Source organism: Pygoscelis adeliae, unplaced genomic scaffold (genome assembly GCF_000699105.1).
Source record: "Pygoscelis adeliae isolate BGI_AS28 unplaced genomic scaffold, ASM69910v1 Scaffold297, whole genome shotgun sequence".
In the NCBI taxonomy this organism is placed as follows: domain Eukaryota; kingdom Metazoa; phylum Chordata; class Aves; order Sphenisciformes; family Spheniscidae; genus Pygoscelis; species Pygoscelis adeliae.
In genome coordinates, this window is record NW_008825211.1 from 120,545 (window position 1) to 143,104 (window position 22,560).

Genomic DNA, 22,560 nt, shown 5'->3' on the forward strand with positions numbered 1-22,560 from the left:
TTGCAGCTTGGGTGCATCCAGCTGCTATTGCTCAGCTCTCAGGTCATAGCAGGAACAGACCCCCAGCAGCACTGGCAGCTCTTCATCCCCAAAAGCCTCCTCAGACCCCCCCCCTTTAAAGGCTGGTGACAATATCAGAGCCAGGCTGCCCTCCCTGTCCCACTGGGGATGGCCGGCACTGCGTGGAGCCAGGGTCTGAGCAATTAAAATCAGATGCACGTTTGTACAGGGTGATCTTAATCCAATGCAATTAGCTTGTTTAGAAATGAGTAAGCTCTTTGTGCTGAAGGGAATCAGCTGGGCTTTAGGAGGTTACTGCTCGGGGTTGAGTTTTGTTTGAAGGAAAAACTCTGCACTTTGGCAATTCCTTAAGAAAAGTGACCCTCTGAAGTCAATCCATGTCCGCTTCCTCCATATTTCCTGAATATTATCCCTTTAATTTATTGGAAATTCTCTGTTTTATTAAGGTCAGTGCAGGCCAGGCACAGCCAGACAAGCATGGGCGGGTTTTTATTCTGCTAGCTGCACCATTTGCTCGCTAGCCTAATGCTAAATTAGAGGAGCAAGTCGGGGGTTTATTCCCCCGCTGACCTGGTTGCACTGTCATTTAGAAAACCTGCGTGATGGAAGCGACCGTGTGGGAACAGATTCATAGCACTCAGGTGGGATTTTCACACTGGCGCTCTGCTCTTTGCCTCTGAAAAATGAATAAAAATGAGCTCCCTGCTCCTGCGTGAAGAGAGAAGGAAATACCTTACCTCTGCTCGAGCTGCAGGCTTGGCTCGGGGTTTGCATCAAGGTTGCTGTTGTCAGAGCTGCAGGAGCTGTGCTAATAAATTCATTATTTCTGAGAATTTATCCCCTACAGCCCAGTCCTGAAAAAAAATTGTGTCTGTAATTTTTGTCAGGAGAGCAATCTTGCTGAAATCACTGGGATTTCTAATAGAAAACTCTTTTTAGAGCCAAAAACTGGATGGTAGCTAGTGTGTGATGGTTAGATGGGGACAATTTGGTTGAAGTCTAAAAACTTCAGTGCTAGCTCATCTACGGGTCACTAGAAAGACAATTTTACCTCCCATTTTGTGATTCTCCTGCTTATTTTGTTTCTTCTTTCTGTCACCAAGCATTCTTTCCTCTCTATTTTTACAATCCTTTTCTATACGATAGTTTATGAAAACAGCGTTTGGAGATTTTCCAGCCTGAATCACCTTGCTGTTTTATCCCTTCTGTTGTTTAAAAAGAGAGACAGAACGAAACACACGTGATGGAGAAATGCTGTAGGACAGTCTGGTCCCCGTACCACGTTCATAGTGAGCCCTTTTTTCCACCACACCCCAGTACAAAAGGATGACCCGGCTCCTGAAGGAGAGGGGTCCTGCTTCGCTGGTCTCAGGGGGCTGGAACTGATGGGGTTGTGCTGTGAAATCTTTGAGTCGTACCTCCTTGGTTTTTCTGACTGCACCTGGCGTCTCCGCACACAGCGCAGGGAGCAGGAGCCCACGCCGCAGAAAGGCAGGAGACGGGCATTTAGGAGATGGGCAGTGCCAATCCACCAGCAGAAACGACACAAAGCTGATTCCTATAATATCTTACAAGAGAAATAGCAACCTGTATTTTAATTCAGCCTTATGCTCACAGCTCCTCACTGCTTCTAAGAAATATGTTAGTTTTATGGGCAAGGGGCTAAGCCTAATGCTGGAGGTGGCAAGAAGTGGATTGGACCTCATCTGCTTGCCGGTCCATCTGCATCTCGAGGGGAGGTTTTACAGCTCGTCCCCTTCCCAGAGCCGCCCGGTACTTTGGTGCTGTCCCTGGGACAGGCAACCCCAGGCCTGCCGTGTCGATGGCTATGGGTCCCCTGTTCACTGATGGCTATGGGTCCCCTGTTCGGGGTGGGAAGAAGGTCGCTGATGGCTATGGGTCCCCTGTTCAGGGTGGGATGAAGGAAAGCATTAGGATGCCAGCAGGGATTGGATCAAGCAAGGACTGCACAAGATCTCAGATTTTTCCCCGTGATATTTCAGTCCTGTTCCTCCTGCATCCCTCATAAGACAGAGTCCTCCCTCTGGTTGAGGTGTTTGAATACAGCAGGTAGGTTGAAAAACGGGCCTAGAGATTAGGGCTGTGGTTTTTTATTTGGCTCATCTGCAGATCTTCATCCACTTTCGGTTCGAAAGTACTTTGCACCGTCGGTGTTGGGTCTGCCCAAACAAAGCTCTTGGGGTTGGAGTCAATTGAGTCAACACTTGGAGCTGACTCATCGCTGGTGTTAAAGCGTTTTGAAACCCATGTGCGATGGCTGCAAACTCAACCTGGGACGAGGAACAAGTGATAGGACGAGAGGAAACGGCCTCAAGTTGCGCCAGGGGAGGTTTAGGTTGGACGTGAGGAAAAATGTCTTTACTGGAAGAGTGGTTAAAGATTGGAACAGGCTGCCCAGGGAAGTGGTGGAGTCCCCATCCCTGGAGGGATTTAAAAGACGTGTAGATGAGGCGCTGAGGGACATGGTTTAGAGGGCATGGGGGTGTTGGGTCGATGGTTGGACTCGATGATCTTAGAGGTCTTTTCCAACCTTAATGATTCTATGATTCTATGATTCTAAGCTGACCTGGAGAAGAAATATGTTCAGAAATGCTGTTTAGTTACTTATTTCAGCTTAAATGATGCAAAATGAAGCATGATTATGGAGAAGGAATTGCATTTTGTGATTTTTTTTCTGTTGGTTTAGCGCATGTGGAGATAACTGAAAGCAAAATAAGGCTTGCGGGAATTTTTGCTGTTTACTTTATTAGGAAAAAAATTAGGATGGGTTAGAGCCCATCCCATGAGATGCTTCACATTCTCCATTTCTCTGGAAGCCACTGGGCTTTAAATCTTTCCGGGGGAAGGCGCAACGAGCAGAGAGCAGCTCGCAAAGCCCTGGGAGCTCTGCCTCAAGGACAGGAAGAGCTTTTCCATCCACAATCAGCAATAACAGGATGGAGCTGTGTACAGGATAAATGCTCAGGCAAAGCACTGGGGACATTTCCAAACAATGAGGTCAATTACCCAAGAAGGGAGCAGGCTCCACTCACTGGAGTTATTCAAAAGTAGGAAAGTCAAAGCACTGTGGGGAATGATCTTGGCTCTTGCACAGATGCACTGGATGACATTGGGTTGCACCCTGCTCCTCGTGCTCACAAATTGCTCCTTTTGCAGGCATTGGACCTGCTCACAGTAATCAAGAAAGTAGGATTTAGCTAGCCTGAAGTCATTTCCATTGCTAATTTTTAGGCTTCTGTTGAAAACACCTGGGAGGATGTGCAGCTTCTGTTGCACATATTGGGAATTAATCCATTAAAGGTGATCTTCAAAGCAATTAAAACACTGGGCTTGTGACTTGTTTGTTTCTCTATGGTGCCTAAAGATAGTTTCAAGGATTTTTTATTATTATTATTTTAAAGTTTCCACTTGTTTTTAGCATCTGCTCAGCTTCCTCTCTGGAGCTGTAAGGAAGATCCAATTAGTAATGAGATGGTGACTGCGGAGGACGGCAATCTTGCTGTCTCCCACCATGAAGCTACGACCTGCTGGCTGTCGTAGCTTTATAGCGCTGATGTGGGGTGGCAGAGGGGACGTAGTTCGATTGAAAAGACCGAAGAACTCTAAGGAAAATAAATCTTTTTGGTGGAAGATTCCCACTAACTCCCACAAAAGGCTGGGTTATCTCTCGGGAGGTCTTTCAGCGAGCAAGTTGGGGTTTCATATTTGCAAAATGTCTGAGATATTCCAGTATGTAAACTAGGTAGGAATATGCTTCAAAAAGCAGGACCTGTAACGATACTTAAGAGCAAAACCACCTCCCTTCTTTGGGGTTCACCTTGGTCTAGCGCAGAGATATCGTCGCAGCTCATTCCTTCTCCAGTTGACTGCTAGCCTCCCAGCTCTCCAGCGTGTCAGTTTTTCAGGCTCCTTGAACTTGCCTTGCATACTTGGACCCTCTCCAGTGCCCTGAGTTTGCTGCTCCCCAACGTCTTTAGCTGCTTGCCTAACCCTGAGAGCAAAGTGCTGAGCTGGAGAGGCGATACTCCCATGAACGAGAGCTTTGCCTTTGCGTATGGAGGACCCGCTCGCATCCACGAAGGGACCTTTGCTCTTCACATAACTTTTTAGGACAGCTAAAACAAATACACAGCTTGGGGCAACTCCCAGGCAAACACCAGATAGTTCTCCCTCTCCAGTCCCCCGGCGCCTCTGTGCTGGAGCAGTTATAAAGATTGTCCCAGTTGTTTGTGAGCTGCTAAGAATTAACACCATTAATTTATGGCAGGCCCTTGCATTAATCCTCCCTGTTAATTCCTTATCTCTGCTTCAGCATATTGACCTTCAGAGCCCTCATCTGGGAAACTCATCATCTGTTTGTGTGGAAGTTACCCTTATGCACGCCTTTTGCTTGTGTGCTGCAAAGCCGGACAAAGAGCACGGGGGAAGGCGATGGTTCGGGGGGAGCAAAGGCACGAGCAGAAAGTGGGTTCAGGATGTGCACGAAGGAGAAATCCCTCCAGGCTGGAGAACTGCAGCCTCCCAGCTGGCGGGTGTCAGCATCGGGCATCCCGATTCCTGCGGCACTGGGAGCAGGGCAGCTGTCTTTGCTGAGCAGGCTGAAGATATCTTTTTCTCAAGCAGTGAGGGTTCAGCCACAGGGGAATTTGCTGGAGTGTTTCTTGCCTGTAATCAAAAACCACATTTTTATGACTGAAACAAAAAGGACATTGAAATTGCAACCTCAGCAAACAAATAAATTAACTTTTAATGACTTCCCAGCTACTTTTGTGTTTCTTTTAGCAGAAGCTAAAGCTTCAGGGAAAGGAACTGAGGCTGCATTTACTTGGGCCATGTGTGTTTGTAGCGACCCCTGTAATGACTCAACGCTGCAGCCCTCAGGGTCAGGGTGGTGGGGGAAAGACATGCAGGTTTTGATCTTGCTCTCAGCCATCCCGGTACAATCCACCCGTTGAAGGCGGGAGATATAGACACAGTTACAGAGGTTCAGGTGAGGCTGAAAAACTATCACAGGGCCCCTTGCCTTTCTCCTAAGGCATCATAAGACACTGGCAGCCCTGAAGAAGGGCTCAGCAAGAAGGCAGCAAATTTGTCCTCTGCATTAGCAGAGGTTCAGTGTTGCTTGAGCACATCACCCAAGCGTCGATGTGAGATATCAATTTTCTTTGGTCAAGATGCTCCATGTAGCGTTTACTTAGGAAGCATTTCTTTACCGAGACGGTGGTCAAACCTTGGAACAGGCTTCCTAGAGAGGTGGTCAACGCCCCATGCCTGGCAGTGTTTAAGAGGCATTTGGACAATGCCCTTAACAACATGCTTTAACTTTTGGTCAGCCCTGAAGTGGTCAGGCAGTTGGACCAGATGATCGTTGTAGGTCCCTTCCAACTGCAGATATTCTAGTCTAGTCTAGTCTAGTCTACTGATGCTGATGCCTCCAACGGTTTCCCATTGCGCTAGCACAGACCCTTTATACGCTGCCTGCATGCACGTGTGTTTCAGTCTCAGCTGCATGGGCTTCAGCAGAAATTACGTGTGACCGACCTTAGCAGCAAATCAAAAGGATTAACAGATACGGAGGTGAGCTCTGCAGGGGTGGGACATGTCCAGAGAGGAGTTGCTCTCTTCTCAGGTTCACTTTGAGGCTGGACGTGCTTTGCACTGAGAACCTTACTTTTTTGCTTCGTCTTTTGCAACAACTAACTTCTGCCATTGATTCACCCATCCCATGGCTGATTCCTGAGGCAGGTGGGATGAGGGTCGTCAGCTTCCCCCTCTCACCCTGGACAGCTTAAATAAGACACCTCTTATTAGATGGCTGCTGTTAGCTGAGATGAAATCTACTTTATTCACAACAAACCTCAGTGTTCAGGTGTTTAATTTTTGCAAAGTCCTGATGCTTCATCCTGACTTTTTAATATCCAAATGGTCACACAGTCAAGCCCTGAAATGATAAACCCTGAAAGCACACATTCATTTACAAAAATGAAATGTTCAGAAGAGCTCACCACTCCTAAAGAGTTAATTCTGCACAAAAATTGAAGGAAAAGTCAAAGCTTTGCCACTTTCCGTGGATTAATATTTTGCCGTACACCTCCTCTGTATGCAACAGGTTTCCCCTTTTCCTTTCAGATTTTCCTCTGGTCCTGTTAAGGAACCTGCGTCATCCCGTCTACCTGCTGGTGGTGTTGGCTCAGGTGAACCTCTCTGCCATGGTTGCTGGTTTAGCAACATTCATGGGGAAGTTCCTGGAGAGACAGTTCTCCCTCACGGCATCCTTGGCCAACATGATCATCGGTAAGTGTTGCCATCAAGCCTTGCCAGCTTTTGAGCACCTCTTAGAAAATAATCTAGAGATTATTAAGAAGCACCTTTCCCTCGGGAGCTGCCAGTCTCCTTCCATTACCTACAGACAGACGTGGCACGAGGTCCTTGCCCATGTGATTTCTCAGCTGCTACCTACCTTCCTTCCTCTACCTTGCAGCCTGAGCTTGCTGGAATAAAATCTTTTAAGACCTGGAGAAATGCTTGCTATCTAAAGCTCTTCACTGTAATCAAGGAGAGGAAACCAACTCATTGCATCAAGGGAACAAAGAAACATCAGATATGGATTGTGCACGTTTCTGTAGCAGGGGTTACTTTACATCGATCATTGGGTTAAGGGCCTTTAAAACAGTAGATAGTAAATAAAATTAAAAACTTCAGTAATGTATGTATGCATTTTGAAGGCACTTTGCAGCAAAAGGCCAGTCAGGCTGGTGTAATAATCATGCTTAAACTCTTCAAAATGTCTGCTGTAGTTAGACTAATTGCTTGTAACGGTTGGGCTAATTGCTTGCTGTTGGTATTGTTAAGAAGGAAAGGAATAAGTGTTAAGCAAGGTATGTGCTTGTGAGATTAGACTGCTTTTGCTTGTATCGTAATATCCAGAATGTCCTGTCCGGGGCTGAGGTCTCCCTGTGCGAGCTTCTCATGGCAATAAAAATATGAAGAATAAAGCCCTACTCTTACAATCGGTTGGGGAGTTCAGAGATGTAAACGCAGAAGTATTTTAAATATATTTTTGAACAAACAGCATGCATCCTCAGAGAAAGAGACTTCTGAAGTCTGCAACAAATAAATCAGAAGGAAGCGAGCAGAGCAGACTGGTAAAGCCCAGCAACCCAGGCTAAATACAGGCAGAAAGGTTAAATGCTGAAGCAGGGGCGTCCTCCACTGACGTGCCCTGCTGAGTTGTTCCCAGCCTTGATTTACCCGCTCTGTTGAAGATGTGCACCATATTTCCTGTTCGAATTTGTCTAGCTTTTGTTCCCAGCTACTGAATCTTGCTTTGCCTTTTTCTGTTAGATCAAAAAGCTTTCTGTAGTTGGAAAGCCTTTCCCTGTGTGGGTATTTATGGGCTGAAAGCAACCTCCCTGTTGATTCTTTGTTGAATTAAACAGATTTCACGTCTTTGGTGTCCCACTGTAAGGGTGGGTTTTGCAAAACTCCAAGCCTGTCATGGAAACCTTCACGGTTTTGTAATGATGACGACGGAAGTGGGCACATTGCTGCATTACGCAGAAATTAAATGTCCTCTCCAGGCTCCACTGATATTTTCTCCTGTCTACACTGAAAAATCACATTTTCTGGATTAAGCATGGCTTTTCACTGGTCCCTACATCTTCCATGCATGGATACATAAGACAGCCGGTTTGCTGGGGGGTCCCACTGTTTTTGTAAAACTGCTCTTTCTAGCATTATTCCACCAGTCCCTGCAAAAACCTTGGTCCCCTCCCTATCACCGATGGTGAAAAATAGGAATCCAACAAGAAATCATCTGGGCCTTTGCTATAATGAAGGGACTGGTAGGGGTCAGAGGATGGAAAACAAAGACCTGCCTTTCCCCAGGTGCTGTGAACATCCCTGGGGCGATGGTGGGGATCGTGGTGGGTGGTGCCATCCTGAAGCGGTTCCAGATGTCCCTGAGGCAATGCAGCGCCATGTGCGTCCTCGGCATGTTCCTCTGCCTGCTCATGGCTTTCCCCCTCCTCTTCCTCGGCTGCCCCACGCAGAAGGTCGCGGGCGTTACCTACAGCGAGAGGTACGGACAGCTCCAGCTAGGCTGGGCATGGGTGGGTCATTCCCAGGGCTGTGGGTACCCCCCATCCCCAACTGCACTCCTTGGGGTGGAGGTGGAATTTAAGCAGAATATGCAGAAATGGGTTTATTCCCTCTTGGGAAACAGTTAATGGTGATAAAATAAGGTTAGAAATTAATGCTTTTGTGAATAAACACTGAATCTGCTGCATCCTTACTTCTAACTTCATTGACTGGTGGTGAAACCCGAAGTGAGCGCATTTTTGGCACAAACAGCACAAGATTACAATTTCATCTTGGAAAGTGCGGCATGTTACTCACAGGCAAATAATTTGGGCAGGGGCTAGCCCTGGGATCACACCTTCCAAGCCGTGGCTGCTTCCCTGCGCAGCTAAACATGGGCAGGACCTTCTTGTCTTCCCTCAAGGCTTGATCCAAATTCACACGTTCAGCATCCTGTGGTCTTGGTGGAAGCTGGTCCGAGCCCTCAGTGGGAAGCTCACCACCTCCCATGGTGTGGTGTTGCAAATACCCCAAGACCCCTCATTTGGGGCCAAATATGAAGGAAGTGGGTGACTCCCTTGACCATCCGTGGTCAGGGTGCTTTGCCCAGGCAGAGCAAAGGCTTGGGGGGTTATAGTGGAATTTCTGTGGGTCCTCACTTACATATGGGGAAGGTTTTGTTAAGCAATCAAGTATTTCTTTACTAATCTCAATACACATGCTGTATATTTTCTATACAAGATGCATATTAATGAGGCTCAATACCAAGCATTAATATTTTCTTCCCGTCGTAGCTCTGAATTTGGACACCGCGCCTTGGAATGTAACCTCCAGTGTAACTGCCCCGAGAAAGCCTATAACCCCATCTGCGGCTCTAACGCTATTGAATACATCTCACCCTGTTCCGCTGGCTGCGGAGTCGTAATTATCAATGCAGGCGACAACTCCGTCCTGGTGAGTCATTCCCACTGCACGAGTGTCCTGGCTTGGGGTGGTTAATGAGGGATGACCAATGCAGCGCTCAAGTCTGGCAAATAGGTTTTCTGATGTTAGTTAGTGTTGGACAAGCTCTCCGTGACCCTGTGGGATGAGCAGGGGAAGTTTGAGAACGTCCTAGGAAAACCCCTTGTAGATGGTGTCTCTCAGCACTCTCCAGTATAACGCAGCCCTTTCCAGTAGCAGGTCCTTGGCCAAAGCAGCAGGCAGAAACCTTTTAGTATCCAGCCTTTCAGGATGTCAAGGTGTCCTTCCCCATCCACTGCTCCCCCCCCAGGGTCAGGTTTTGCTCCGCAAACCCTAGCTTCAATATCTCCCTTGCTACCCAGCAGCTTGAGCGGTCTTTTTGCATGGAAGATGCAAAGACCTTCTGCTTTCCCTTCCCACCTACATGGTGACCAACGAGGTCACCTTTCTTAGCTTGTGTTTCCTGCGGTGGGACAGGAGGACGTGCAGTATGGGAAGGGCTAGTCACAGCACTTAGCATGACCCCAAGTCCATGGATGCCTCTTGTACTCAAGGGATGCTTTCTCCACCAGGCTCCTGCTGTGAATTGCCCCATCTGTGTTCCTTGAATAGGGACCTACCGAAACCAGGCTCCCAATTTAAGCACCACAGGCCTGAAGTTCTCTGAAACTGGATGGAGTCTGAGTGTTTCCATTTTTTCAGGGTTGTGAAGGCAAAATATCAATGCAGGTGGCACACATTTTCACATACCTTCATGTCTTGCAGCAGGTATCACCCAGGCTGCTCACCCAGTAGTATTTGCTTGGGCTTGACCTAAAATACTGCTCAAAGCCTAGAATGAACAATTTATTTATTTTTTGCTGAAGGAAAATGCAAAACTGCACTTGGTCCAAACAGCCCTCCTGCAGAGTGGGGGGAAATACCAGCTGAAAACACTCAACTGATACCTTCAGTTGCAGAAGCAGCCTGGGTGTTTCCATCATACGACTTGCTTTAGATAGGTCAGGTATAAGAATGAAGAGAGGGAAGGTAAATCCTACTTTTGGGGACTCAGGGATGCTGAGTATGCTGGCTTGCCCAGCACTCTGTATGCTCTGGGCGAGCCAAGCCTGGAGGGTCCATTGCCCCAGCACACACAGCGCTGACATTTAGCAGACCTTCACTGACTGCTCTGGGAGGGCCTCGTTAGAGCAATGTTATTCCACCTTTCAGCCTGCAGATTTGCAGATTAAAAAATCATGACCTAGTTTCAATGTGCATCCTCTCCATAAGTACCGGTTGTCAAGCCAAGTGTCTGCGTGAGAGGATAATTTAGTGGGAGAGTCCTGATGCGGGGGATAGAGAAATGGGGTTTGCTCTTGGCTTTCCCTTCGTTTGCAGACCTGGCCGGGTTATTTTGCTGCCATGTGCTTCTCTCTCCTCTGCTGCTCCCTGCCTGTCACCAAAACCCCAGTAGGGCTGAGTTTTCCCAGTGCCAGTTGTCTGTTGGGTCTCCAGGCAATACAGTTCAACAAATAAATAGTAAGGAAACCTTGGCCAATTCAAAACCCTAGCTGAAAAATGTTAGCAATCCGTATATGGTGAGTAGTTTTCCTCTGTGTTCTTGGCACAGGATATAATGGCAGCATGGGACTGTCTGGGCACTTTTTAGCAGCATTTTGTTAATTAACAACACTTCATTTTAATAACAATTATGTTTTCTGCCAGAGCTTAGTCCCAAATGTGCTTTTCTGCATCCCTGCGCCTGCCTTTTGAACAGCAGATCCTTTTCAACTGCTTCTTCCTCCTCAAAGATGCCTCCAGCCCTTTGACATCCCGTGCTCCTGAATGTGACCCACTCCTGCATTCATTATATGTATTATTATGTGTAGCCACATGCTACAACAAAACCAGGGCTCCCTTGATGGTGCCATTGCAAATGCTACTTAGTCAAGCCAGCATTAGCTCTTCCTTTAGCGCTGAGATAATGTGCTGAATCTTCTTTCCACCTATTGATGCTTCTTCACCCAATTTAAGTTGTGTGAGAGCTTCCTCCGCACAGGGACTGCATCTCAGTATGTTGTTATAAATGCCAGGCCATGCGCCAGCGCGTAGTAGCTGGAGCACGTTGCATCTCCCTGGGACGGGGGGTTCATGGCACACAGTGATGTGGCTACAGATGCTGAGCTCCGCTCCTTTAGCATGCTGGACTAGAAGCTGAGCTCAGGTGTCTGCAGAGCAACCTCAGTCCCTCTCTGGTTTTGGGTATTACCTGTTGCAGGAAAGGAAAAATGAGATTATTGCATTTCATGGCGTTCCTCCAGCTCCTGCTTTCTCTGCTATATTACACTTTTCTTGCTATTTTCAGCAGCTCTTTGCCAGTGCAGGGACCTGTTGCCCACTGCTTTCCGTGCCCCAAACGCCTGGGTTTCCAGAAACACTCCCAGTGTGCAGGAAAACCTGCGATTTTGTGCTCAGCTTTGCTGCAGCCCTTCCAGAGGAGGCTTGCACAGTGCAAGCTTGGCTTTAACACTCTCATTTGAAAGCTCTCGTACACAGAAAGGGATTTGCTCTTTGCATCGCCCGATGTCCCCAAATTTCATGGGCAACACCAGGAGCCTGCAAACTTTGCCCAAGAGCAGGGCCTTGCAGTGACAACCTTTTAGTGCTTTGTTATTTGTTTGGGTCCAGCGTGACCTGTTGAAGTGAGGTGGCCATGGGGCCTCCCCTGGGACTGCGGGAATCTCCGTGCCATGGGGCTCTTGGCTTTCTGAGCCCTGCTCTGCTCTCTTCGTGCATGGCCACGGGTGGGAGCAGGGACATCCCTCTGCTGCCAGCTGGGTTGGATCTGAGCTGGTCAGCACACACCCCAAAATTTAGGGTACCAGAAGGTCCCAGCTGGGGAAAAAAAGAAGAAATAAGCATCAGGCAGAGTTTGGTGTGAGCAGCTTTCTCTCTTAAGAAAACAATTGCTAAATGGTACTGTCGGGGATGTTTGACGCACAGCCCTGAAAAACCCGGGGCTGGCCGTGTGCTATCTGGCAGCCCGTCCCTGCCCAGAAACCGCAGCCCTGGCTTCAGGGCTGCTCTCGGTTATTGCCCTCTCCCTGCTTCGCCGGGTGGTTTTTCCCAGCCCTGGTGCTGCATCAGCTTCGTGACACTTCTGCCCAGACGATGCATCTCATGGGGACGGGCTGCTGGTGGCTTTGTGGCTTGCCCCTCCTGCTCAGAGGTTTTTGCAGCCGGGATCACGCTCCCTGCTCTAAAATCCTCCGAGGTTTCGAATGAAAGGGGCAGAGCCCTGCCTTGTGACTCCATCGCAAGCATCTCCAGCCCTTTGTCTCCATTTGGCTTTGTGCGAGTCCCCTAAATATCATGACTCCAATTCTCTGTAAAAGGTGGCAGTTGGACAGATCGAATGAGTTTTAATTTATCTAATTGCATTTTTGTTAACTGCTTTGGCCCAAATTCATCTCAGCTATCATAGGCACTTATCTGTGGTGCGTCCTCAGGAGACCCACCTCTCCCTCCATGACTGCAGAAGAAGCCCAGATGATGAGTTAGGTTAGTTCATTTCAGATGTCTGGAGAAGATAAATCCCAGTCTTAATTTAAAATATTAAATCCTCTTTCCTAGAGGTGGGAGGAGGGATTGTGTCCCCTTTCATCCCAGATCTGCCCCCGTGCTCTCAGCAGGGAGCAGTTCCTTGTGAGTCTCATTTATGGGCATCAGCCATGCCACTTCCCCAGGCAGTGATGTGGGAATGGGGATTTGGGAGACCCTGGGCTTCTCCTGCCTCTGGATCATCCTTCTGCACAGTGCATCCCGCTGTGAATCTGTCCCCCTCTGGCAACAATAAGATCATGCTCGTTCTATTTAAAGGTCTCTTCCAAAAAAATGAGGTTTCTTGTTTAAAAAAGAGAGAATTGTGACTAAAATCTGGAGAAAAAGAAAAAAATCCATATCCCTCGCCACGGGGCATCCTTCCTTTGCTAACGCTGTGCCGATTATTTATGAGCCTCTCTCAAAGGTGAGGTTTTGCATTTTCCCCCAGCAAGTGTTTTCTGATTTAATACTCCCCTGAGCTCGGGCTCTGGCTTTGATTGCCGACTCTGCTCTACACGTAGCCCCTGGACGGAGAGTCTCACAACAGGAGACAAGCTGGGTAGAGGTGATGGAGCCCAGGCTGCTCCCCTGGAGATTTCCTCCAAAAGATGTAGACTAGGCCAGTAAGCTCACATCAGGCTTGAATGTTTTATGAGCTGTGGGTGAGATTTTTCCATGCCAAGAGTCCAGATTTATGCAGGATGCCAAAACGTTCAGCTGGCAAATGATGACATGGAAATAAACCTGTGCGTAAGCGTCCTCAGTGCACAACAGGCGTGAAACTGGAAGCACGAGCATAGAAAGATTGCTGCAGGGGGGGGTAGGGAGGCATTGCTGGGGCTCACATGAACAAGGCAAGGATGCGTCCGTGTTGGGAGCACTTCCAGGGGCCTCTGGAAGCACAGAGAGATGAACCAAGGTACTGCTGTGGTCCCCCATCAGCTGTGCGTGCTCACCCGTGTGACATCCTCGTGATGCCCATGGGACCTGGTGGGACTCCATTTGAAAGGAGGTTGTAGCGAGGGGGGGGTCGGTCTCTTCTCCCAAGGAACAAGCGACAGGACGAGAGGAAATGGCCTCAAGTTGGGCCAGGGGAGGTTTAGGTTGGACGTGAGGAAAAATGTCTTTACTGAAAGAGTGGTTCAACATTGGAACAGGCTGCCCAGGGAAGTGGTTGAGTCACCATCCCTGGAGGTATTTAAAAGACGTGTGGATGAGGCGCTGAGGGACATGGTTTAGTGGGCCTGGGGGTGTTGGGTTGACGGTTGGACTCGATGATCTTAGAGGTCTCTTCCAACCTTAATGATTCTGTGATTCTATGACTGGGACCTTCTTTCAGAGATGGCAGCATGTTGGAAGCTGGAAGTGGGGATGGGAAATGTGTTTCCCCATCCACTCAGTCTGTTATCCCCAGCCAGCTTCTTTGTATGTGTTTCTTTTTCTCCCCCCTCCTCCCCGCTCCCTGAAGTGTTGAGTGCTAATTACTGCTAATTATTTACAGACAAAACCTAAACACCCTCCCTCCCTATGACAGCTGGCAGCTATCCCTGCTATCTCCACAGCGTTGAGCAGCCTCTGGGTTTTCTCTCCTCTTTGCAGAACTACGCCAACTGCAGCTGCATCTCTGAAAACGGGCTCGCGGGGTTTGCCAAGCCCGGGACCTGCGGCACCGGCTGCTCCCACCTCTTCCTGCCCTTTGTGGTCCTGTCCTGCCTGGCGGGCATCCTCGCCAGCACGTCCCACACGCCGTCCTTCATGCTCATCCTCAGGTGAGCAGACGGGGTTGGCCATGGTCTAGGTGCAGCCACTCCTTTTAGCACGGCAGAAAAGGCATCCAGAGGCTGCGTTTGGAAAACCAAGGGGTCCTTGAATTGTGGAGGAAGGTTTTCTCCAGCTGAGGGACTGGAGGGTTAAATCAGCCCTATGTTGCACCTCGTGCCCAGTTCCTCCCATTGCTTTTACATGGTTTTTGCAGGGGTTGGTGCAGGGAATGGGGAATGGGCCTTCCCTGCTCCTGTCATCTGGCGGTGCATGTGGTTGTCCATCTTCTAGGCTATGTCTGTCTCGGGAGCAGGCTGTGCTTTGCTAGCAAAGACCTGGCATGTCTGGGCAGGACAGAAACATCGAGCATCTCCAGTCTCAAATGTTGAAGCAGGAGAGACCTTTGGGACTTGCTCTTGAAGACCCTGCACTAACAGAGCTCGTGCTGCCCTAAGACTACAAAGGCTCTTCCAAGTTCTCCTCGGCTGCTGCTGCTGACCGCCCTATGGAGTTAAGCAGCAAGTGGAGATTTCAGGCCGCTGGAGGCTTTATCATGGACCCACCAGTGCTGCGTGGCCAATTGCTCTTGCAGGCAACATGGTGTTCACCAACAGGCTCAGGCAAGGAGCAGCCGGTGGGCGAGTGGGTGTCACACCATGCCAGGCCCCCACAGAACCTCCACCCACCGACGGGGCCGTGGGGCTCGCAGGAACCCCACGTTGCCCGCAGCACCCCTCATTCCTGGTCTCAGCACAACCTTCAGATCCAGCAGCCGTCCTGTTCCTTCTCCCCACCCACAGCTGATATCTCAGTAACGAGATGCACCATTAACTCAGCATTAATTTAGCACGGCAGTACTTTGGCACTTTTTAATGCAGCTCCGTGTTAAGAAGTTTCATTACCTTCCTTCCTTTTGATGGATCTCGCTTCAATACAGCCTCCCTTCCTAGTGCAGAGAAGCAATTAGGACTCTAGTTTCCCGCACCCTTGGAAAGGTGCCTACAGGGCAGGCAGCGGCAGGCTGGAGCCAGCCTCGACGCGAGCCCCAGGCTGGTGGGGCTGGAGCCTGGGACGGGCAGGAGAGGCTGAGGCTGGGGCTGTGCTGGGGGAGAGGGGAAAGCCATGGGGGAATCTCTGTGTTAGTCTATAAACGGTATTTCCAAGCACATTTCTGTGGTGGAAGCACTCCAAATAGTTGCTTTTTAGGGAAAAGCTGTGGTTAAAACCTGTTTTTACCTCCACCCCCAGGCATTATTAAATCACCTTTTATGCCATGAGTGAGCTATGCATACACTAGGCATTCAGAGAGGAGAGGGAAGCTGAGTCTCCTGAGGTGGGATGACCCTGGGGGGGGGGGGGCGGGGGGGTTCCTCTGCCACCCGGTCCTCTCCCATGTGTGACCCCAGCAGGAAACACAGCCTGAAATATTTATTTCGGAAAACTGTCGTACCACCAAAATATACACTGGGGCATCCCACCTCAAGGAAAGCCACTTCCTCAACGGGTAAATCACTTTTCTCTTTCAGTTACAAAAAGCACCCCTTGTATTGCTTGTGTTTGGCAGAGCCAGCGGCTATATTGGCTTCTGTTTGTGTGTTGCTCATACGGTTTCTTTAAATTAAAAGCAAAAATACTTTGCTGAGCTCCTCCCTGTCTCCTACAGAGTTTGGTAGGTTTTTCAGGCCAAGAAAAGGCTGGGGTAATCTTCTAGCCCTAATGAATGAAACATCATTTTTGCTAACGTAAATGGGAACTGCCTGGGGCCCTTGGTGGTTGGGTTGAAGGGTGAATTTTTGGGTAAGGCTTCATGCGATGCCAGGGAGGAAAACATCCATCTTTGCGCAAATGCCAGAGGTCACGCTTTCCATTTCGTTTTTCAGGAGCATCCAGCCTGAAGACAAATCGTTTGCAGTTGGGATACAGTTCATGCTGCTGAGAGTTTTAGGTAAATTACAACGTGTTGAAATGCTGTCCTGGAAAATCATGGCAGCTCTTGGGGGTTTATGGGGATTTCATCCCTGAGCAGCCCCAGGGCCGCAGAAGTGCTGTTTATTCAGAGTTTCAGGCTGACCAAAGCCTGTCCTAAGCCAGGGAAAGATGCTGCCTTGCAGGGTCTGGGGGGCTGCACATGGTGGGGAGGGGAAGAGGCATCTCCGGGGGGCCACATCTACACGGCTAAATAAAAGAGGGCAGGGAATAAGTTTGGGCCCAGGAGGACAACCCTTGGCTGTGTGCAGATGCTGCCATGTTTGCCTCCAGCATATCGGGGTGGCTGCAAACCATGTCCTGTGATCCCACTGGTTATTTTTCTTATGGTGGAAATTAATTTTCACCTGGAGGCCCCCAGAACTGCAGTCGTGGGAAGGAGTGCAGTGCGTGAAGGAGGTGAGCATCGTTCCTGGGACGAGCGATGGTCCCTTGTCAAAGAGCAATGAGAAAGAAAGACCTTCTTGCATCTTGGTGGGGTGCAAACACACAACCAGCCCTTGGCGTGCTGTGCAGGACCAGTGGCTTCATGAGGCCACAGCAAAGAAAACCATCCCCAGCCACTTTCCACCCTAAGACATGGGAAAGTAGCCAGGGTTGGGTCTGTCCCGGCAGAGGTGCTCCCATAACATAACAAAGCCCCCTCTAACCCTCTGCTTCCAGCGTGGATGCCGGGGCCCGTTCTGTACGGCAGCGCCATCGACAAAACCTGCATCCTCTGGGAGAAGAAGTGCGACAGGAAGGCAGCCTGCAGATACTACGACAATAACCTCTTCAGGCAAAGGTAGGGACGGGCGGTCAGGATAAAGGCTGGGGGGTGCAGAAGGAAACACAGGGGGCTCAGGCCACCGCCAACGTGGGATAAGGTGTTGTACATGCCATGGTAAGCAAACAGGGACACTCGTAACCCCTGGCCAGTGCTGACTCCCAGCAGTGCTCAGGAATGGTTTGCAGGGAAGTCATCGGCACAAGCCAAAACCATAGAATCATAGAATCATAGAATCATTAAGGTTGGAAGAGACCTCCAAGATCATCGAGTCCAACCGTCGACCCAACACCCCCATGCCCACTAAACCATGTCCCTAAGCGCCTCATCTACACGTCTTTTAAATACCTCCAGGGATGGGGACTCCACCACTTCCCTGGGCAGCCTGTTCCAATGTTTAACCACTCTTTCAGTAAAGAAATTTTTCCTCATGTCCAATCTAAACCTCCCCTGGCGCAACTTGAGGCCGTTTCCTCTCGTCCTTTCGCCAGTTACTTGGGAGAAGAGACCGACCCCCCCCTCGCTACAGCCTCCTTTCAGGTGGTTGTAGAGAGCCATGAGGTCTCCCCTCAGCCTCCTTTTCTCCAGGCTGAACAACCCCAGCTCCCTCAGCCGCTCCTCATAAGACTTGTTCTCCAGCCCCTCACCATGCCAAGCACCATGCTAACTTGATGCTATAGACCACAGAGGTCCACTTCCAGGAGCAATCCCTGCATTATAGTGAGAACAATCGTTCACTGGAACAACCTCCACAGGCATGTGGTAGAGTCCCCATTGCTGGAGGTTTTCAAGCTGCGAGTGGACAAGGTGCTAGGTAATCTCATCTAGGCTGCCTTTCCCATGAAAGGTTGGACAAGATGATCTTCTGAGGTCCCTTCCAACCTGGGCTGTTCTATGATGCTATTACTTATTTCATGAGCATAAACACAAGCAGCCTGTCCTGACGCCTTCTCCGTGGAGGTAATGCAGCAGCAGCAGGGGTGACCCCAGCCTCAAAGCTGCCTGTGAGGTGGTGCAGGCTCCACGCAGGGTGCCTTGCACCCTGGGGTTCATCTTCCAGCAGAACAGCCCAGCTTGACACACAGAGGACACCAAATCCAGACTGTGCGCGGTGGGGAGGCTGGAAGGGAGCTGTAGGTGGTCTTCCATCCCTGTTGCAAATTTGTCGTTAAGTGCCTCCCTGCCCAGTAGCTGCAGCAAATCCTATTCACCCTCAACTCCAAGACACGTTTTTATATGCCTCCTTTTTACCAGGAGATATGATCTGTTAATGTAACACCAAAGAGAAGTAACTATTCCTGGCTCTTCCTAGCTCTTCCTCCTCTTTCTGCCACCCTTCGCAGGATCCAGGCTTGCAGCTGTTGCTTGCCCACTGCTGAATGTGCCCAAGGAGCCCATCCCCGTGTTCAGTGTCTGCTGGGTGCGTGGGGACATTGGGTGTTGGTGCTTGGTGCCCTGATTTATTGTGTTTCCACACCACAGGTATCTTGGTCTGCAGTTTTTCTTTGAGGTGGGTGCTTTCCTGTGCTTCGTGACTGTGTATGTGATTCTCAGACGGCAGGAGAGGGAAGCCAGTAACGCAGCAGAGACAAAGGCAGACCCAGAGAAGGAGAAACTGGCAGGAAACTCCATAAAGAGCCCAGAATCCAAAGTGTGATGCCAAAAATGTGAATTGCGATCCGTGTCCAGTGGGGTGAAGCCGTGTGAATCACCCCACACTTGAACTGTGAAGGATGGATGCTTGGAGAGAGAGACGATGGGGCTGCTTCCTAATCTGCTGGGTGGGATGTACTACTTCTGTACTGCTGTGGGAGTCTGTCCATATGCTGTTCTACGCCTGCCGCCTCCACCTCAATGGTGCTTGCTCCTTCACATGGATTAGTCCACACACATTAACCTTTGGACACTGCAGTCTTCTGGATTTATGTCCTCCAAAGCATTTGTTCCGGCTGACAATGTTGGTGGCGCTAGCACTGAACATTAACCATATAGCTGAAGGGTTTTGTGGGTTTTTTTAATAAATCATTTTTAAGAAATGGTTTTGTACTGAACCCATATGTCTCCATGAATGATGGTCTGTCCTTGTCCCCAAAACGTCAGCTGTGCTTGTTCCTTTTGCTCTCGTGGTGTTAGATGGTCTCTCTTTCTTGAAGGCTTCGTCCAGCTTCAGCTGACATTGATGGGAGTTTTGTCTCAGGCTGTGGACCGTTGCAAGGATCAACTCACATGCTTCACCCAGCTGCCGTGTAGATGCTGCTTCGGCGGCGAGGGGCAGGGATGAGGGCACTGGGGAGGACATCAAAAGGAACCGCAGTCCCAGCTATTGGAGAGAAACTCCAATAGCCACAGACTTGTCGTGCTTTGGCAGCACGGCCACGTTTTGCAGCAAAAATAATAATAGTTCTTATTTTTGCGTTATCAGTACTTGTCACAGGAGCTTCCTGAAGCATGTGAGTGTTACGGCTCCTTCCCGTTTTCCAGTTTGAGAAAGGCAGGACTTCTCCCAGGGATGCAGGACCAAAAAGGGAGGTTGAACCCAGCCCTCTTGCAGACTGGGCAGAGCTCGTGGCTAAGCCATTTGACCACAGAGCCAGACAGCCTTGCTGTGCTCCTTGAAGAGATTACTGTCAGATGCAGCTGTAATTATGGGGTGAAAGTCAAGTCTGGTGTTATTTTGGTGCAGCTGCCTCTATTTTCTGCATTCTTCCCATCTCGGGGCACCTTTCCACCCGAGCACAAATTGTGTGGCTGGTCTCATACCATCAGTGTGCAACCACAGACCATTGGGTAACTTGTAATTTTTGGCTCCAGAATGGAATTCAGTAGAGAAACCAAAACTTGTAAGTTCAGCCCAAATATGCAGAAGGGAAAAGAAATGCACAGTGGAGAAAATTCATTAACTCCTCACACCCTGGCAAGTGGTCCTACGGTAAGGCGTTGGGTGTGCAGAGAAGTGTGGTGGTGGAGGGTGGAAAGGCCAGTGGTTAAGTGGCTGGTTAAGATATTGCACCAGCCTGTTTGCCCAGCCATTTTGAGAGACCCAATTAACATACCTCAGAGTAACAGACTAATTATTACTATTATTTTGGGGGTTTCTGCGTATTTTTGTGCAGTGCCTTTTGTTCATTGAAGAGATGGTTAAGAAAGTCTACAGCCCTGTTCACGGGTACCTACACACAGAAGTGACTTCTAGCTTAAAAGAAGGTGTTAGAAGACAGACGTGAGAGTGGATGCTGAAGAGATGTAGGTGGACCCATTCAAGGAAGCGACAGGACAAGGGAGAAGGGGGGGGGGGGTGTAGATTCAGACTAGATCTAAGGAAGAAATGTTTTACGCTGAGGGTGGTGAAGCACTGGCCCAGGTTGCCCAGAGAGGTGGTGGATGCCCCATCCCTGGAAACATTCCAGGTCAGGTTGGACAGGGCTCTGAGCAACCTGATCTAGTTGAAGATGTCCCTGCCCAGGGCAGGGGAGTTGGACTAGGTGACCTTTAGAGGTCCCTTCCAACCCAAACTATTCTATGATTCTAGTCTGTGTTTCTAAGTAGCATATGCTGACCATGAGCATCAGAAAGCCAAATCTGGGGGAGTTTTGCACTATTCTCAGTTTTCAAGCCATGACTAGGCAGTATCTGTTTCTAAAACAGACTAGGAAGAGGAATGAGGTTCTTTGGACAGGAGTAGGGAAGAGACGGGCCATGATGTTCGCAGTGGTCCTTCCAGCTCTTGGCAGCCCATGGATCTGTGGCATCCTCGCTGCATCCGGTGGAGAAGAAGGTTCTTCCCTAGCTGAGCACGAGCCCTCGGCTCGCAGATGGTTTCCTGCCTTGTTCAGCACAACCTCAAGTTGCTCCAGGGTACTTTCCAAACCACAACAAACTAATAGCAACACAATTTGTTTTGTATGGCGTGAAAAGTTGAGACCTGCAATGTGCTTTGCCAGGAATACCCCTGGATGGGGTTGCAGAATGATTTTATAAAGCCAGAAAGGCTGCACCTCCCTACCATTAGGACAGCTGACTTCAGATGGGGACCAGACCATGCTCGAGCACCAGCGCAGCACAGCCTGGCTGGTGGCCACCGCACAGGTCCAAGGAGTCCTGGGCTCTGTGTTTTGGTCTGCCAGTGCAATCCTTCTGCAAAATTTCTGCCTACCCTTTGCTCGACCTGTGCTGCGTGGCTCTGCCACGCCAGACTGTTGGGCAGGGGTGGGGACAGGCTCAGGGGGTAGCTGTGCTCTTGCAAAGCGGGCAGCGTAACACCAGACTTCTTCTGTTATAAATCAGAGGGAGACCCTCAGAGGGATGACTGCGCAGCCTTTCTGAAAGCCCCCGATTGCAGCAACTCTTCCTTAATCCTCACGATTACCAAAGCAGTGGTGCTGCTTATAGAAAGGAGGAGAAAAAAGGGGGCAGGGGAAAAAACCCTTACACAGCAATTTGTCTTGTAAGTTTGTTCACAAACAGCATTACGCAAAAATAAACAGTGAGTTCAATTACCTCCCTTGGATTCGCAGTGCTATTTTGGGCGGCAGGCAGGCTGCACCATCCCTCGGCCATCCAGCTGGAATGATGGCGAGGTCTGCTGGGCTCGTGATGGACGCAGAAGCAACCCGCAGGACAGCCTGGCCAGCTCAATCCCAGCATGGCCTGTTCTCACTGCTGGGCTTGGGACTCTAGATCCATTTTCCACTTGGAAAACTCCTGTCACATCATATAGAGATTTTTCTCAGGCAGTGCACAAGCTGGTACATCCTGAATTCTTCCTTTCCTCATTACCACTCCAGCAGAGGAGAGTTCTCTGTGCATAAGCATCCAAGGCAATTGCAAACAGTGTGTCTTAGCTTTGTGGCCAATTATAGGCCTGTTATTATGCTTTTGCTGTGGTAATTTATATTAATTTGGGCTGGAGTTTCTATAAAGAGAAATAAAACCACTTTTCCCCCTTCCTCTCCTCTGCGCTCTTTAAGAACACTGTTGAAAGGGACTGACTTGCAAGGGAAGATTAAAAAGAGGCGGTTTGGAAAGGCTAGCTCCCGCTGTCAGCAGGGAGGGAGATAAAAACCAAGAAATATTAAAAGGTTGTCAGCACCAAGGTGGGAGGAGGAGCATTTGATGGAGAGCAAGGGGCAGGCAGGTAGGAGGATTGCAAAAAAAGGAAGCAAAGGAAGGTGTAGCATCAGCAAAATCTACCCTGTGCTGTTATGCTTTGCAAGGTTTTCCCCGGAGGAGATATTCCCCTGGAGATAGTTCAAAATAGATTTTACAAAGCACTTAAGGATATACCTTAGGCAACAGCCATAAATTGCGCAGGGGAGGTTAACATGAGTCGATCCAGCTGTGTCGTAAGTCCACTGACTTTCTTCAGTCTTGCTCCTTTG

General features: G+C 49.4%; 1 protein-coding gene across 1 annotated transcript in view; it reads left to right on the forward strand.

The window, feature by feature from the left end:
* The window catches only part of SLCO2B1 (solute carrier organic anion transporter family, member 2B1), a 61,100-nt gene extending 41,908 nt beyond the window's left edge, over nt 1–19,192 (forward strand). The window contains exons 9-15 of the mRNA XM_009329019.1: nt 6,172–6,336; nt 7,930–8,122; nt 8,916–9,075; nt 14,269–14,438; nt 16,311–16,375; nt 17,080–17,200; nt 18,665–19,192. Coding sequence (XP_009327294.1) covers nt 6,172–6,336; nt 7,930–8,122; nt 8,916–9,075; nt 14,269–14,438; nt 16,311–16,375; nt 17,080–17,200; nt 18,665–18,839 — 1,049 coding nt within the window. The 3' untranslated portion in view covers nt 18,840–19,192. The remainder of the gene's footprint in view (nt 1–6,171; nt 6,337–7,929; nt 8,123–8,915; nt 9,076–14,268; nt 14,439–16,310; nt 16,376–17,079; nt 17,201–18,664) is intronic.
* Nucleotides 19,193–22,560: the final 3,368 nt, after the last annotated feature.